Source organism: Symphalangus syndactylus, chromosome 22 (genome assembly GCF_028878055.3).
Source record: "Symphalangus syndactylus isolate Jambi chromosome 22, NHGRI_mSymSyn1-v2.1_pri, whole genome shotgun sequence".
Taxonomy (NCBI): domain Eukaryota; kingdom Metazoa; phylum Chordata; class Mammalia; order Primates; family Hylobatidae; genus Symphalangus; species Symphalangus syndactylus.
This window is the reverse complement of record NC_072444.2, coordinates 62769319-62788021: the sequence shown is the minus strand read 5'-3', so window position 1 is coordinate 62788021 and position 18703 is coordinate 62769319. Positions and strand designations below refer to the sequence as shown.

At 36.9% G+C, this 18703-nt stretch overlaps 1 protein-coding gene across 5 annotated transcripts in view; it reads right to left on the bottom strand.

The window, feature by feature from the left end:
• HNMT (histamine N-methyltransferase) overlaps nt 1-14441 on the bottom strand; it is a 50127-nt gene extending 35686 nt beyond the window's left edge. The window contains exons 1-3 of one of the 5 annotated variants that reach the window (XR_008653912.2): nt 14217-14441; nt 11377-11666; nt 8546-8598 (exon numbers count right to left, since the gene is read on the bottom strand). Coding sequence is in view for 4 of the 5 variants with exons in the window: in XM_055261940.2 (XP_055117915.1) it covers nt 8546-8598; nt 14217-14353 (190 nt within the window). In the remaining variant the exon portion in view is untranslated. Of the gene's footprint in view, nt 1-8545; nt 8599-11376; nt 11667-14216 lie in introns of those variants that run through there. The other 4 variants (XM_055261940.2, XM_055261939.2, XM_055261937.2 and 1 more) reach the window with 4 other exon arrangements.
• Nucleotides 14442-18703: the final 4262 nt, after the last annotated feature.

Sequence of the window (18703 nt, the reverse complement as noted above, 5' to 3'; positions counted from 1 at the left end):
TAATAGATATACTAACTATACTATATAACATATATAAACTTACTATATATTATACAATTTACTATATTATATAATATAGTATGCTTGTATAGTATATGATATAAATATATAATGTATTACCAATTATATATTATATATTACTTATTATATGTAATATAATAGATTACCTATTTTATGTATACTACTTATTATAATTATGTAATATGGAGTATACTTTATACTATACATTATATAAGACTATATTATATAATACTAAATTATATAATTATACTATATTACATAATTATAAAGTATTATATAATACCATATTATATAATCGTATATATTATATAATTATGTAATATTATATAATCATATATATTATATAATTATGTAATATTATATAATCGTATATATTATATAATTATGTAATATTATATAATTATATGCCATATTATATATTATACATTATATAATTATATATAGTATAGTATAGTTAATATATACACATATAAATATACTTAAAATTGACTATCATCAGTCTCATATATAGTTTTAGATATTTTCCTATTATAAGGAGACTGAAAATGAGCCATAAATTTTTGCACAAAAATCTTAATTTTTAAAGTTAATTTCCATAATGGGAATTAATGATTGGAATAAGACTCTTAATCTGTGATGATATTTTTAAAAACAGTGATAAACAACAACAACAACCACAAAAAGCTCAAGTCCAAGGGTGGCAGGTGCTCAGAAAGGATGCAGGCTGAGGAACTGTAGCACAGTCCTAACAGCCCTCCTGGACTGACAAGGCCAGGCCAATTGCTGGAGCCCTGGAGATGCGGGGTGGGGAGGCAAGGTGGGATGTCCAGGAGAAAGCACAGAAGCAGTATCTGGGGCTGTGGTAATGTGGAAGAAGAGTAGCTGTTGATCAAGAATTTCAATATTTTTAACAACCAGCAGGGCCAGGCCAGGGCATATTAGATGAAAATCGGAACTGCTCTTGCTATATAATGCCAAATTACTTTCAGGGAAATTTTAATTTCATACCCTTACCTTTTGCACATGAAAACTTCCATATCGCTATAACCTCATCAGTATTATATGTTATTGGCTTTTTAAGTCTTTTTGAATTATTCTTAGCAAACATTTGAAGTTTCTTTAAATAAATTTTTTATATTTTGAATAAAATATATCATTAGCTAGTGAACCAAATATTTTTTCGTCATTTCTCTCAGATTGTTATTGTTAATAGAGATCAAGCTGAAGGAGACCCAGGGAATTGATCTCAATCCCTGCAACGCCCCCCAGTCCCCTTCAGGCATATATTATTAGGTTCACTATCTATAAAATGAAGATAACAAGTCACCTACACCAGAGTTGCATGACTGTGTATATTAAATTGCAAAGTTTTATTCAGCGTGACTGTCGAGGAAACTTGTTCACTGATTAAGAGACTGCAGACCAAAGTGGCACAAAAACTGGCAAGATACAAATTTGTCCTTCAGCAAAATTACAGATAAACACATGCCATGGACTTTTAGGTAGATTGTAAATAATCAGAATTGGGAATGGAAAACACTCTAACGTTAACAACAACAAAACAAAATGAGAACCTACCATACTGCTTTTTTTCTATTTTACCTGTTTAAGCCCATTGCTGCATTCTTATTAATTCTAAGGCTTTAGAACTAAGTTTATTTGCTTTTGTAAGTATACAGTCATTTAATCTGCAATGATAGTTTTGTCCTCACTTGGTTCATTATCCCTTGTTTTGCTGTTTCTAACCTTATTGAATTAGACAAAGCAATCTTGTTCACTCTGCTTTTAATGACAATCACTCCAGTGTTCTAACACTATGTTCCATTCTCTCGAATCTGTAACTTACCTGTCTTTAACAATACCTCAATGCTCACTGAAAGTTTTAAATAGAATACAATGGGGTAAGCTATTTTGGTAAAATTATTTAAGAAGAATACTTTATTTTTAATCATATATTTAACAAATGCCTTTAATAAAATGATGCCCCAAACTATAACTGTGTTTATCTAAAGCAGTTCTAAATCTTGTAGATTAGTTTATGATTATAATCTATATCCTTCTGGTAAAGGAGTTAACTGCTATGATGCTGCATGTAAGTACTAGTTTTTACTCATTTTTAGTTATAAGCAATTAAAATCCATTCCCAAAGTTGTCTGCAGTCTAGAAACCCCATTAGAATACCACTTCCTCAATACAACAAACATGGTAATAGCCACACTACTCCGAAAAAAATTCCTACCTCTTTTCTAGAAGGTGACTCATAAAACAAGATTTCAAGACTGAAAGCACGTTTGACAGCCCAAACACACAAGAAATCAGTGCCTAAGTCCCTTCCATAACATATCTGTAAAGTATTTCTCCAACCTATGCTGACACCACTAGAATGCCAGATAACATTTTATCTCCCAAGGAGTGGAAGTTATTTTCTATTTATGGACAGGTTTTTTTTTGTTTGTTTTTTTTTTTGAGACAGAGACTTGCTCTGTCGCCCAGGCTGGAGTGCAATGGCCCGGTCTTGGCTCACTGCAACCTCCTTCTCCCAAGTTCAAGAGATTCTCCTGCATCAGCCTCCCGAGTAGCTGGGATTGCAGGCATGTGCCACCATGCCCGGCTAATTTTTGTATTTTTAGAAGAGCTGGATTTCACTATGTTGGCCAGGCTGGTCTCGAACTCCTGACTTCAGGTGATCCGCCCCACTCGGCCTCCCAAAGTGCTGGGATTACAGGCGTGAGCCACCAGGCCCAGCCAACATGCTCTTACACTGAGCCAAGAAATCACTCTCTGAAGCTTTCAACCATTGGCCTTTGAGGGCAAATATTCTATTGTTTGCCCGTCAGAAAATATACGAAAATGGCAACAAGCACAATCAAATTCTTTTTTCCAAGCAAAAAATACCTCAATTCCCTGTATTTTCTCGCACATTTTAAGTTTGTTGATCTGTACTGTTGGCTTACTATGGATCATTGGTAAACATTAACCTTTGCTTCCTGCCACCTCCTAGTTTCTAAACCTGACACACTGGATCTCCCAGTTCCTACTTGAATTACATTCATTCTACTGCCATCCAATCAGCTTAAAGTATTAAGCTTCTGTGTTACCTTAACATGTTATTTATGAAAGGAGACAAGGTTAATAATCTGATAAGGTTAGATTTTCAAATAGCTAGTCATTGCTAAGTACCTAATCTCTCCCGTGAAAGGAAAATAAAATCTTGGGACTCCAAACTCACTATGCTAAAAGGAAGAGTTACACTTGAGAACTGGGTCACACAAAAACTGCTTTCCCTTTTGTACCTAAACAGATAGGTGCAATGACAGAGGGCCACTATTTCTCCAGGTGGCCCCACTCCTTTTACATATAACATGTGGATTCAGTGAGTACTAATCAAACCCTCACAAGAAAGTGACCACTTACCTCACTCCCTATCCTCCCTATTTTTTTCTTTCCTCCTTCTCTCCTGCTGCTCTTCCCCCTTTAAATATTTGAGCCCTCAAACATCTCTTTGGAAAAAGCACAGATCACAGATGCTACTGCAACCTATGTCTCTTTTTCTCAGTTGCATCCTCAACCTTGGTAAAATAAACCTCTAAATTGATTGAGAGCTGTCTCAGACACTTTCTCCTTTACCAGGTTAAGAATTAACTATTAAATCTGTTTAGTACAATTTGTTGGACTGGACTAAAGTCAAGAGATCTGGGTTTTGTTCTGCCTTGATGGCCCCTAGGTTTCTTATTTGTGAAGTGAGAGTGTTGATGGTCTCTAAATTTTCTTCTAGGTTTTAACCTCTGTAGAAATGCTGGTGTCTATATGCTGCAGAACAGGAGAACCATCAAACTGCTCTCAACATATGTCAGAAAAAATATTACAAAAAATATTATGAGGGTTGATAACACCTGTATTTCATATATGAGTTGCTTGAGTGGGTTAAAAAAATTATCTATAAACGCATATAAAATTATTGGTATAGCAATGGTATAGTGGTTGAGTTAGTATACAATAGGTTAATGAAAATAGAAGTAGGAAGCTGGATTAAATGTGATTATTTGAGTTATAGTTCTGTCTAACTCTTAAAAAACTTTCTGGCATTTGAACATAAGAACCAAAGAGTGGGACAGATAAAATGATTATCCTTTAAGCAGAGCCCAGAGCAAGGAGAACACATTGGCTGTGACTGCTTTCTGGAACATGTTTTCAGGTATAAATATATGCACTGTAAATTAATAGCATTCTCTCTTACCGAAAAGTATATGAGTTTCTTTTTCCCACATACCATCTAGCATGAAGACAACACTCATTAGAAGTTGAGTAATAATGAAAACTCCCATCAAGAGGTTTAATTTAAGGAAGCACCAATGTTGATGGACCCAAAAGCATGTTCTATGAGATTTAAAATATATGCATTACTCTCAAAACCTAAAAACAATTGCAGAAATTAACAACATGAATACTTCAAGACCCTGAATAAAGCAATTCTGGCCACTCATTGTGTCTCATTAAAGCACACAAACTCATATACATAAACATACATGCATAACTTTACACTTCCGAGTTTGTTCTCTGTAAAAGCTACATGGTCTGTTTTTCTGTTCATGGTTTGTTTTCCTCTCTTTCTTCCTATTGGGTTCACATAATATTTATTTCATACATTTTCCTAACATTAGAATGTGTAATCTATGGATAACAGTGTTATTTACCAGTATAATTTATTGATATGGTAGATGACTCAAAGAGTTTGCCATCTATTTCTTTTCTTTTGAATTTCTCAGAGCCCTAATAATTGCTTGGCTTCTAAACTGAAGTGCCAAGCACCTTTGCAAAAACCTCACATTCTCTCTTAAACTATGAAAACTCTTTCCACACAAACACCAGACTCAAGAGGAGAGGCTAATCGATAGGGCATATGTGCATCCCCTCCCTGCTCATGTTTCTGAAAAAAATCAAATAGACCACCCCCCCCAAAAAAAAAAAACATGAGAATTAAGTGGTATAAAAGTAGCAGTTTCATCTAGGAAGGCTTTCAGCTGGTTTGCTTTTGTGTGTTTTTGAAGCACGGTGGGAGAAGTGGTAGCACCATTATGAATGCTTAGAGAATATTTGCACCAAAGCCATGTGCCTATCTATTTGTGCAAACAAGGAAAGAAAATTGAGGTAGTAGAACCTGTAAACTAAGACAGAAATGGGACCCTATGAGATGCATTACAGGAGCTGAGCACAAAGGACTGAACAGGATCAATGGCCTCATTTGCTAGGGACTGGAGTTTAATGAATGATTTGGAAGGATACTCAAGCCATGGGACAATACAAAACTCTCAGGCACCCTGTAGATCATAGAATATGTGGGGAGACCATTTCTCTAAGGCAAGGATAGAAAGTTCCTTGCTGTATAGTAATGCATTGTTCTGCCTGATGCTTGCAGTCAGGCCATAATAGGTGATTAGATAACCATCTCCCAGTTGCTACATGAGCACTCAAACTAACTGAAGTAGAGTGTCCTCTCCCCTCAAAACACTGCTCTTTCAAGCAACAGACACCTAGACCTAGCGATTTTAAATGCATTGCTTTTGATTTCATATAACTTAGTTGGGTAGTGAAAGCTAAGTATATATAACTTGAATTTTTCTTGGAGTTTTTCTTACATTTCTGATTGATTTCTTAGGAAAAGTGACCCTAAAGGGCACCCACACTCTCCCCAAGGTGGAGTTTGTTATTAATATATTATTAGGGCTCAGCCAGAAGAACTCCAAGAGTTGTTCCTTTTATTTTGTTAAGTTCTCTATATTAGCTTCCATGTGCACCTTTATGTAAGGACTCACTGTGCAGGCCAAATGTTCCTTTGTCTAGATAGCTTATAAGCATCTGGATAAATTTGCATTAGAAATTCAATTAACTTTATATTAAAAGGTCAATTAACTTGGCCATGATAGAGATTGTTTTTAATTACTTTTTCTTGTAGGGCTTCTCTTCTTGTCCAAGCACAAGTGACTCTATCAAATGATAGTCTCATTGCCTGTTGGTTGCCTGAAACTCATATCCAAAACACACAGGAAATAACTGTCTTGGTTAAATGAATTAATAAGACATTCCTTAGACAATTCATAACTATTATAATTTTGGGGACTTAAAGTATAACCAATAATGAAGTATTTTAGCTTAAATACGCTCTATGGTATTGTTCATGACAATCCCCTTCATTGTCTGTCTTTGTTGGTTTCTATTTTCTTGGTGAAAAATGATAATAAAGTAAAATGATTTTAACGATTAGTTCTTATTACACTATATCACAGTGTATTTCATGAAAAATTAACAAATAATGACATTAAAAATCAGTGATCTCTGTCGGGCGTGGTGGCTCATGCCTGTAATCTCAGCACTTTGGGAGGCCGAGGCAGGTGAATCACCTGAGGTCACGAGTTCGAGACTAGACTGGCCAACATGGCGAAACCCCTTCTCTACTAAAAAATACAGAAATTAGCCTGGTGTGGTGGCAGGTTCCTGTAATCCCAGCTACTCGGGAGGCTAAGGCAGGGAGAATTGCTTGAACCCAGGAGGTGGAGGTTGCAGTGAGCCAAGATCGTGCCACTGCACTCTAGCCTGGGCAACAGAGCGAGACTCCGTCTCAAAAAACAAACAAAAAAACAAAAACAAAAAATCAGTGATCTCATTTCATTAGAGAGCTCTTAGTTATCTTTGTGTTAATATGAGCCACAATTCAACTCATGCATGGGGCACTAGAACACTTATACTTAAGAGGTTCAAGGGATTACCACTTGGCATTAAGTTACAAGTGACAATAGTGTCCACTTGATATCAAGTTGTAACCATTACTGAACTATCACTCAGACAAAAGAAAATAACTAAAGATAAATATATAAATAATATATCTACATATTTTATATATTAATGTATTAACCCAAACTTCCAGATGACTTAAAAATAAAGCAAACCCTGTTCAGGAGTTGATATGTGGAAAAGTCTTGAGATGAAACTTATTTTACTTTTGCGGAAGGGAATAGCCTTCACCCTCCAGGAGCAATAAGAATGTCCTGAGCACTTTGTAAATGTTACCTATATCACTCTCACTACAACCTTATGAGATAAAATTCATTGTTCCCATTTTACTGATGTTTCAGCCAAGATCATACAGTTCACTGGAGGCCGAGTTACCTGTGTCCATCTACCTTTCCAGACTTTCAATTTTCCCCTAGAATGAAAGCGCTGGATCTAAAAGTAATGAGACTTTAAAATGCCTATAAAAGGATGCTTAGGGCTGGGTGTGTGGCTCATGCCTGTAATCCCAGCAATTTCGGAGGGCAAGGTGAGTGGATCACGAGGTCAGGAGTTCGAGACCAGCCTGGCCAAGATGGTGAAACCCCGTCTCTATTAAAAATACAAAAATTAGCCAGGTGCCGTGGTTGGTGCCTGTAATCCCAGCTACTCAGGATGCTGAGGCAGGAGAATTGCTTGAACCCGGGAGGGGGAGGTTGCAGTGAGCCAAGATTGCACCACTGCACACTTCAGCCTGGGCGACAGAGTGAGAATCCGTCAAAAAAAAAAAAAAAAAGGTGCTTAGGAGTTATCTGAATGCTACAGGTAATTCTAAGCATTCAGTTTTGGAACTGAGTAAGAGGAAGGGAAGAGATTAGGCCCATGCCACTCAAAGAATGACTCCACAAGAATGTAAATTAACTCTGTCATTGAGCACATTTTTCCCCATGGTGAGACTTTCTCAATGAAAAAAGCTGTGCATCAGTTTATATTCCAGTACACATTTCTTTTTTCTTTCTGTCTTTTTTTTTTTTCTTTTTTTTTTTTTTGAGATGGAGTCTCGCTCTGTCACCCAGGCTGGAGTGCAGTGGCGCGATCTCAGCTCACTTCAAGCTCCGCCTCCAGGATTCACACCATTCTCCTGCCTCAGCCTCTCAAGTAGCTGGAACTACAGGCGCCCACCACCACACCCGGCTAATTTTTTGTATTTGTAATAGAGACAGGGTTTCACCGCATTAGCCAGGATGGTCTTGATCTCCTGACCTCGTGATCCACCCACCTCGGCCTCCCAAAGTGCTGGGATTACAGGCATGAGCCACCGTGCCCAGCCTCCAGTGCACATATCAAATCTTCACATAGACCAATAACAGTTTGAAAAACAGTAACCAGTCCATGAACAAGGCTTTAAGTGGCACAAACTTAAGAAGCTTATTATGAGATTTTCCTTTTCTGTGAGTATTTTAATCATTTTGGATAAGAGTTATCCTTAAAGTTATCCTATTTGATTTTTCATCTATCAAAAGAACAAGTCACATCCCTTATTCACAATAGAGATAGTAATGAAGGCTAATGTCCTAAACCCTGTAAATCTGTGGGGGCATTAATGTTAGTTGAAGTAATATTGCTAGTTTTAATAAGCCGATCTCTTCCAAAAGCAAAAAAAAAAAAAAAAAGCCTTCCTAAAAAAATGAACAATATTGTCATCACACAGCATAATGTTTGAAGTGAAATATGAACTTTAAAAATATATTATTCATACCTGCACCTCCGCCTATGCTTAGAATCTTAATTTCTGATTTTGTGTCTCCAATCCTGAAAGAAAAAAATTATGTAGTTTTAGAAAAATGTGTTAGGTGCTTTGTGAAATCTGATTATCTAGTCTAGTTGAAGAGAACAGACCAAAAATACAATGAATGAAAACTAGGCCAACATGAAATGTCCCAATTATATCAGTTATATTGCCATCTTTAGAGTATATTTCAAAATATAGGTTTTATTCATTAACAATCTTGAATTGGGAGACTTGGAAATGGCAGTATGTATATCTCAGAGGTAGAAAATGCCATTTGTTTGGATATGGTTTGGAGAACAAGAGTAGAAAAAGTGGAGTTTTGAGTCTAGTCATATAATAAGCCACTCATCGTAGATAAAGGAAAGGCTTAGGTGGTTCGCACCATCTATAATGTCTGCCTTCTTTCCTCCTCCTTTTTTTAACCTTCCTTTTAATGAACAAGTGTTTATTAAACATGCATTATGTGTATTCTATCCTAGGCATTAAAAAAACAGATATCACTTTGCTCTCAAAATGAAATGTGAGATAACAAAGCCCGAATTATCACTCAGGTACTAGAAATAGAGTGGAGTGGACAGATTGGGAAATAAGCCAGTAGGACTTGCTGTTAGATTGATGTGAAGAGGTCAGAAAAAAATATGAATGCGCAATGACTTCCCTGTTTCAGGCTTGGATGACTGGGCAAAGGGTGATGCCAAAAAGGAAGCTGAGAAATATAGTTTGGCAGCAAGCTTATGTTTTGTCAGGGCTTTTAAAAAAAATAAATATGAATTCAGCAGACATTTGGATTTGCAAGATTTAAGTGGGGAGGAGAGAAATCAGGGTCAATGATGTATTCTAGAGAATCATCAACATAAAGTAATGGTCAATGCTAGAAGAGTAAATTCCCTCACCGACAGATATTGCAGAGTTGGAGTAGTAGTGGATGGTGATGCAATACGGACTTCTAAAGATCACTGGATTGTGAAGAATATACAAAGAAGACAGAGAAGAAAAGAAATAAAGCACAGAGAGGTACTAGAGTAATTGGAGGCAGAGAAAGCCCATCGTCATGGCAAAAACAGCAGAGTGTACTACTTAAAAAAGGAAAAATCTCCATCGATTTTGGCAATACGAGTGTCTTTAATAATAGCAGTTTTAAAAGAAGATTGAGGACTGAAGTCAGATGGCAATGGGATTAAAAGTGAGCTCAAAAATGAGGAAGCAGATCTAGAGTCTATTGAAACAGGATGAAAGAAAGAGAAGGAAAAGAGATGACTGCTATAGGGGAACCATGAAGGGAAAAGGATGGTGTTTGTTTCTTTGGACTTTGGGATGGTAAACAAAACTGTATTTTGTCTACAGTGCAAAAGCCTGCACAGTCATAGGATGGAAACAAAGGTTGAAGTAAGGTTCTAAAGGAATCTTGCAAAGTCTAGGGTCAAGAACACCTATAAATGATTTGCCTTCTTCAGTTCTAATTATCCCCCAACTCATAATCCTGAGTCCTAACACATCCATTTCTATCTACAGCTTTTGTTCATTCTTTAAAATGCTTACATCTATGACAGCATAGGGAGGCTACGAAGCAGAGCACCCAAGTTGAAATCCCAGGTTACTGATATGTTACCTTGAGCAAGTTATTTGACATCTCTGTGAAATAAGATAATAATATCATCTCTCTTGTAGGATTTTTAATAACTGTTTCTAATTCATGGAGAAGTTGTGAGGATTCAATGATTTAATTCATGTAAATCTCTTAGAAATGTATCTGCACATGACAAGCACTCCACATATATTAGCAATTATTATGATTCTAGGCACATGTAAGTGATTTATGTGAATTAACTCTTTGAATCCTTAAAATTCCTCTATGAGTTAGATACTATTATTCATCCCATTTCACCTATTATAATGATGTCAAATAATTATTGAAAACTTACTATTTTCTAGCCAAGGATTTAAATGTTTTATATGCAACAACAATAACCAACTTTACTATTTATAGTTATATACTGTAATTTTTCCTGCCCCCAAGCCCTGCCCCACCATCTACCCCCAAATAGGGGATTGAAGAATTCCTCTATAAGGAAACAAATCATCTCAGTGATAAAGTTAACATGATTTTATATCTGAGGATCTCCCAGGAAAGAGCTGAGTCCACACTCAATTCATCAGTGAGCTACTCACTCAACAAATCCTGCCCAGACTTACACAAAGAGAATCTGACTACCTTTTAGTGCCTCATTATTCGATTGAATAGAAAACCAAGGCTCATTAGGTGGTTGGGGAGCCCTCTAACATAAGAAACAGAGATGGAAAGAGGCAGAGAGAGCAGAGGAACATTTTGTAATGAATAAGAAGGTATTACATCTGGGAATGATGAAAAGAATGCTATAGAAAACATGCTTGGAAATTAAAAATATAATAGTAAAAAATTAATAGATGGGCTGAAAGAGGAAAGTTGTAGCAAACTGGAAGTATAAGGAAATTAGGTAATCAACCCAGGAAGTATTTGATGAATAAAAGTTCCAGAAAAAGAAAACAGTGGGGAAGAATGATTACCAAAGTTCCTCATAACTGAAGGATCTGAATCTCAATTGAAATAGCCAGGGAGTACCCACAAAATGGGTAAAAAGGAACCATTTCACAACTCAGTATTTTAACATTTCAGAATACTAGACATAAGAAGATTCTAAAAAGTTCAAAATAGGGAAAACAAAACACATAACAATGTAAAAATTATTCCACATGCCAAGGATGAGAATTTTGAGTAGTATTTGATGTATTTTTTTTCTCTTATTGAGACTGGATCTCACTCTGTCATCCAGGCTGAGTGCAGTGTCTCAATCATATCTCACTGAAGCCTTGATCTCGCAGACTTAAGTAATCTTCCCACTTCAGCGTCTGGAGTAGCATATGCATGCCACCTTGTTCAGCTAATTTTTTCACTTTTGTGTAGAGATGGGATCTTGCTATGTTGCCCAGGCTGGTCTCAAACTCCTAGGCTCAAGTAATCCTCCCGCCTCAGCCTCCCAAAGTGCTGGGATTACAGGCGTGAACCAACACGTCTGGCCAGTATTTTATTTGTTAACAGCAATTCTGGTATCTAAAAGACAGTGGAAAAGTACCTTTAGATCTATGATACAAAACCATTTTCAGTATAGAGTTCTATATCCAGTCAAACGATGAACATAGAACCGAGGGATTTTTAAACATACAAAGTCTCAAAAAGTTTACCTCTCGTTCACTCTTAAAGCTCTTAAAGAATTCTTCAGGAAACAAAGGACCGAGGAAACAAAGAAAAGAAAGGCATGAGATACAGAATCAGGGAATCAAATACTGGAGAAAAAAAATGATTCTCAGAAAGTGAAATAAACTCCCTCCTTAATAGTCATATAGCAGGCCAAAACAGATCTTCCTGAACTGAAAAAAAGAACAGAGGGCTTCAGAAAAGTTGTTCCCTTGGGGTAAAATAAACAGATTCCTTGACATGTTTGTATGTATTGAGAGGAGATTAATATATCTGCTTGGGGATCAAAATAGTAATATCTACATAGAGAACTAAGAAAAGAAACCAAAATCAAGGCAGTAGTCAACTCTAGGGAAAACAAAAAAGTTGTACATAAAAGGAAATGTAAGCATAGTCTAATATATTGCTCAATTATTAAGAATATGTACATAGGCAAAATAACATAAACACTCAAATTATTTAACCAAAATTTTGACTACATATAGTGACATGATAGGGTGGGAAATATGCATGCTTACTTAGCTATTTTAATACAGCAAAATGAAGAAATAGAACAATAACATGTTATTTTGAATTACAAAAGAAAATTCCATAAATAACTAAAAGATTTCAAAGTGCTGAAAGTGGTTGCTTCCAGAGAGTGGGAATCAAGAATGGAGTGGGTGGGGTTTGTTACAGTCCCCACCCACTTTAGAACCATTTGATGGTTTGTAGAACCATTTGATGTTTTAAAATATGAACATGTCTTGATTTAATAAAAATTGAATAGGCTCGCTCCACACTGAATTAGCACAGTGAGCCACCAACTCAACAAACCCTGCCCTAACATACACAAAGAGTATCCTAATCACATTTTGGTACTTCATAACTTATAGACAACTCTAAGTAACAATTTTAAAGGTCCTTCAGCTAAATCTTATTTCAAACACTACCTTCAGGAAAAAAATTACTTTTTAAATAAATGACACTGAGTCTGATCATTCCTAACTATATACTACTGTTATAAGACAAACCCTTATAACATAAGGTTAAAATGCCCTTAAAAATTATAACATAAGGTTAAAATGCCCTTAAAAATTCTTCAGTCTTTCACAGATTTTATAATATTTCCAGTTAGATTTAAACTTTGAAGATAAGGAAGGGATCATTCATCATCAATTATGTTATCTCCATCCACGGTACCTCTTCAAACCAAACTGTGTATGGCTGAAGAAAACCAAGGATCTGGTAAGCTACAGACATGAGCAAATACTTTTAGTACTGAAAAAGAATTGAGAAATTAACTCATTGCCTTTAACTTTAGAAATGAGCAAAGAAACCCAAAGAGGTTAACTATAATTAGTTCCTAGGTAAGAAGTTACCTATATTCGCTGTTTGCTTTGATGTTTGCATCCGTATCCTATTACATATTAATTTTTAATATATAATATCCTATTTTTTGAAAGCTAACATTTAAAATCTGAATCATGTTCATAGAAAAGGAAATAAAATTTTATATACATCTAATAATGCCTGCTCTGGTCAGACATAGGTACTGCCCTGGTGAAAGAATTTCAGCCCTACAATAGAGAAATTCAGCAAAAGATAAAATACCACTTTCCTTTGCTGTTTGCAAATTGGATCCATAGTCATTTCTTCCCAGTTTTCCATTATTATTTCCTGAAGTAGAGTGAGTTACAGCAAATCACCCCCAGATAGGTGATTTGATTATCTTTAGCATGTGGAATCTGTTACTCTCATAATGCTTATCAGCTCTGGCACAAATTGAACACATTAATCACCCAAAAAAAAGAACTCTGCAAGAAGGATAGGAACCAGTGAGTTTCACTGATAATGGGAAAATGGTTCTTTTTTTAAGGAACACATTGCTAATATTAAGTTGAAAGAAAAAGACAATTTTGGGGAAGAGAGTGATAACTATAACAACGGATAAGGAAAATTAATTTAAATGGATATTATGAGAACCGAGGCACTCAATCCTCAGGGCAAATCGTACTTTGGCGATTATTTATATTTGATTCTAATGAAAAGCATACCAGACTCCCTTTGGGACTTTTTTTGGGATGTAAAATTTGGAGGAGGGCTGAAAAATCTGAGTTCGAAGATTAGCATCTTATCTTTTCCCAAATGAACATGGATTTGTGCCTTCAAATGGTTAACGCTTATCTCTATGCAGCTGGAAATACAGCACAAATGGGAGCCTTTGAGTGTTTAAAGCAAACGTGGAACCAAAGCACTGCAGGAGAAAGGCAGGGCAGGGCAGAGAGGAGGGGACGAGGGGGAGCTGCTATCAGTAATTCGCCCTTATCCCTGTGCCCAGCCTGCGAGGCTGAGCGAGACCCATCTATCACTGACGCACAGCCAGTCTGAGGCTTGTCCCTTTGACAACAACGTCCCTTTTGTTACCTTGCTATTATGCCTGGCAGCTTCTTGTCCATGAATTCCTGCATGCACTGGTGTTCCGTGGAATGGTTGAGAAACCTCCGGAAAGATTCAACATATTTCCCGTGGTCAGAAAACAAGCTCCTCATGGAAGATGCCATATTTGGTTTTCTGAGAAAGAGAGCAGGAAGCAAGGTTTAAGTTCCCCTCCTTCTCTTCCCAGTTCCCTCTTTCTTTCCCCACCCCCACCAGTTTCTATCCAAAAGCTTGTTTTGAATTTAACGTGCCACAAAGGCTGGCGTGCAGAGCTCATTACTGAGTCAGTATTTGAACAGGACTTTGTACTGATACTTTAACCCCTACACGGTTGTTTTGTAAGAAATAGAAGCATTAAGCAAGGCTGTAAATCCACTGCCAAAACTTTTCAAATTCCTGAGGTTGAAAGGTCATAAAAACAAACTGTATTCAAATCACTTCCTGTTTTGTCAGCAGAGCCACAAGTAAGTTCCAAGTGGGAAAGTGACTGTTCGAAGTGGCAAACACCAGGATAAAGAGGATAGCTACTCAGCATTCTCAGAAATCTACAGCAGTGAAATCTTTAACGAAAGACTGTCATCTGCCTCTGTGCTTTCTACGGGATTGTTTTGGGCCTTTACATCCCTCAGCACTTGAATTTTCAACTTATCTGCTGCATTTCTTCAAATGCTGATTTGTTGTAACTCAGAAATTATCTTAAGAGGAAGTCATGGAGGAGGAGCCCAAGAACTCATAGCTAGAAGGTGTCAGAAGCTGCATTTAGGGGAATGAGAGTGGTGAGAGAAGTCTTGGAGCAAGAATGCAGGACGCCAGGGTAAAAGTCCAGTCCATAGAATCCTTCCCTAAGCACGCCGAACACGACGAGGTCATAGATACTTCGTTTGGCTGGATGAGCCCTTGGAAACCCAGTGGTGTCCCCACCAGAAGAGCCAAAGCTTCAGAGTACCCACATACGGTCTTTTTCCTGGGACGTGGTCTTTAAGAAGGTCATCCTTTATCTAATATTGGTTTGTTAATAATAGCATCCAACTCATGGAGGAATAGTGAGGATCAAATGAGTTAACTCATACAAGTCTCTTAGAAATACGTCTGCCTAAACCGTCCCTTCTTCTAACTGAGTTTCCAAGCTGCCCTCTAAGCATTCAAAACACTCCCCAACTCCCTTTTTTTTTTTTTTTTTTTTTTTTTGAGACGGAGTATTGCTCTATCGCCCAGCCTGGAGTGCAATGGTGTGATCTCCACTCACTGCAACCTCCGCTTCCTGGGCTCAAGTGATTCTCCTGTCTCAGCCTCCCGAATAACTGGGATTACAGGCACCCGCCACCACTCCTGGCTAATTTTAGTACTTTTAGTAGAGACAGGGTTTCACCATGTTGGCCAGGCTGGTCTCGAACTCCTGACCTCAAGTGATCCACCTGCCTCGGCCTCCCAAAGTGCTGGGATTACAGGTGTGAGCCACCATGCCGAGCCCCCAACTCCCTTTTATAAGTTATGTTTTGTTCTCACTATTCTGAGAGCCAGTTTTTTACCCTGGGGGAAAGTGCAATATCTGGACAGGCAGATTGCCATGGATGACTCTGCCCTTAATGAGCTGTCTGACTTTGGCTGAAACATAAGCTGCAGTTTGCTTATCAGTAAAATTGGAACAATGAATTTTATCTCATAGGGTTGTACTGAGAATAATATAACTAATGTTTGAAAAGTGCAAACCAGTCCCTTCTGCAAAAAAAAAAAAAAAAAAAAATATATATATATATATATATATATATAATGACAAAAACAGTCGTCACTTTATTCACGGACATTGAAATTTGAGATTCGTATCATTTTCACATGTCATGAAATATTATCCTTCTTTGAATTTACTTTAACCATTTAAAAACATAAAAGTTATTGGTACCTCATGGGCTGCACAAATCAGGTGGGTAGGACTGGGTTTGGCCACAGGCCCTATTTGGCCAAGCCCTGATTTAGCTCCTCTGCCTTTCACTCATCCTTAGATAAGGTCTTTGCTAGTTCTTTACTCACATCTCTATCCAACCAGCCTTCCCTTTCCTCAGATTGGCTCTGACAAACTTTTGCTTCTCTTACCATCTTCCATTTTTCTCTTTAGAGCTCAACCCAAATCATTCATTCATTCATGTGTACATCTATCTGTTTTTGTTTCGTTTTAACCAAAACCAAAAATGGCCAATAATGTATTCACCTATTGAATAAAAGTGTAGTAAGAGTCGCTATTTGCTATTCTGCTGAGGAATACTCCTGACATGACTTTCTCTTGGAAAGCTGCTGCTAAGACCTCCCTTAACTGAAACTTGGTCTTCTGAGACCATCACCTCCCTTGCCTGCTGTCAAATATTCTCCAACAGAGCTAGTTCTTCATGTGGATCCCAGTGAGGGCTTCCTTTCCATTTCCGCTGTTTCCACCTTACTTGAGATTCTCTTTATTTTTCACTTATTGTGCTATTTAAAAAAAAAAAATTAAGTTCAAGGGTACATGCACAGATTTGTTACATAGGTAAACATGTTTCATTGGGGTTTGCTTTACAGATTATGTCACCACCCAGGTATTAAGCCTAGTACCCATTAGTTACTTTTCCTGATTCTCTCCCTCTTCCCACACTCCACCTTCAATAGGCCCCAGTGTGTGTTGTTCCCATCTAATGTTTCCATATTTTCTCATTATTTAGCTCCCACTTATAAGTAATAATATGCAGTATTTGGTTTTCTGTTCCTGCATTAGTTTGCTAAGGATAATGGCCTCCAGTTCCATCCATGTCCCCACAAAAGACATGACCGCATTCTTTTTTATGGCTGCATAGTATTCCATAGTATACATATGTCACATTTTCTTTGTCCAGTCTATCATTGATGAGCATTTAGGTTGATTACATGTCTTTGTTATTGCATATAGTGCTGCAATAAACATTCACATGCATGTGTCTTTATAACAGAACAATTTATATTCCTTTGGGTATATACCCAGTAATGGGATTGCTGGGTTGAATGGGATTTCTGTCTTTTGGTCTTTTGAGGAATCGCCACACTGTCTTCTACAATAGTTGAACTAATTTATACTCCGACCAACAGGGTATAAGTGTTTCCTTTTCTCCACAACTTTGCCAGCACCTGTTATTTTTTTACTTTTTCATAATAGCCACTGTGACTGGTATGAAATGGTATCTCATTGTAGTTTTTATTTGGATTTCTCTAATGATCAGTGATGTTGAGCTTTTTTTCATATGATTGTTGGCTGCATGTATGTCTTCTTTTGAAAAGTGTCTATTCATGTCCTCTGTCCACTTTTTAATGGTTTTTTTAATTCTTGTAAATTTGTTTAAGTTCCTTATAGATGATGGATCCTAGATCTTTGTCAGGTGCATAGTTTGCAAAAATTTCCCCCATTCTGTAGGTTATTTATTCTGTTCATAGTTTCTTTTGCTGTGGAGAAGATCCTTAGTGTAATTAGATCTCATTTGTCAACTTTTGCTTTTGTTGCAATTGCTTTTGGTGTCTTCATCATGAAATCTTTGTCCATGTGTATGTCCTGCATGGTATTGCCTAGGTTGTCTTCCAGAGTTTCTATAGTTTTGGGTTTTATATTTAAGTCTTTAATCCATCTTGAGTTAATTTTTATATATGGTGTAAAGAAGGGATGCAGTTTCAACCTTCTGTATTTGGCTGGCCAGTTATACTATAGTGTGTTATTTTTTTATTGGCTTTCCTGCTTTAGGAATCACACAGATCCTAACTGATTTTATTGCCACTGTCAACTTCAAGGTTTTTTTTTTTTTTTTGAGTAAGTTTGGATAAAGACACTCTTTTCTTTCTCTCATAATATTTAGTCTCCCCACTGACTCCCACGTCAAGTACAAGATCCATTCTTCAGTCCCCCCAATAATTATACAGAATTGTGTCTCGTTTACCTCTAGTTTTGCATTTATATCCCCTTCAAATTGTGCTGCTTCTCTGGATACATTCCTATGCTTTTTTGCCTACAGTATCTCCTCATAATAGTCCCTTCTGTAACATGCTGCTTCCTTTCTTACTGCATCCATTGAAAAATTTTCTATTCTTCATATGCTACCACTTTCATATAGCCTTCCATATTTCCCTCAAAATAATCAGCACTCACGCTCGTAATTTCTGAGATTCTTGCAAGCATTCATCCTTGTGTTATTGTTGTTTAACATATTTGCCTTAACTCCCCTGCTTGTCCCCATGTGACTTAGCTCATAAAGACAGGAACTGAGTCACAGTTACTTCTCCTGATGTGTTGCCCAAAGTAGACTTTCAGTTCTTTTTTAAATAATTAAGAATATGCTTGAACATTTACAGTACTGAGTTGTTCTCTGCTATCAGATGTCCTCCATCCTTTTCATTATTGAGTAGCTCTATATGTTACCAATAACACCAGAATTCCATTTATTGAGCACTTACTATGTGCCAGGAATTATATGGATCTTTTCAAATTT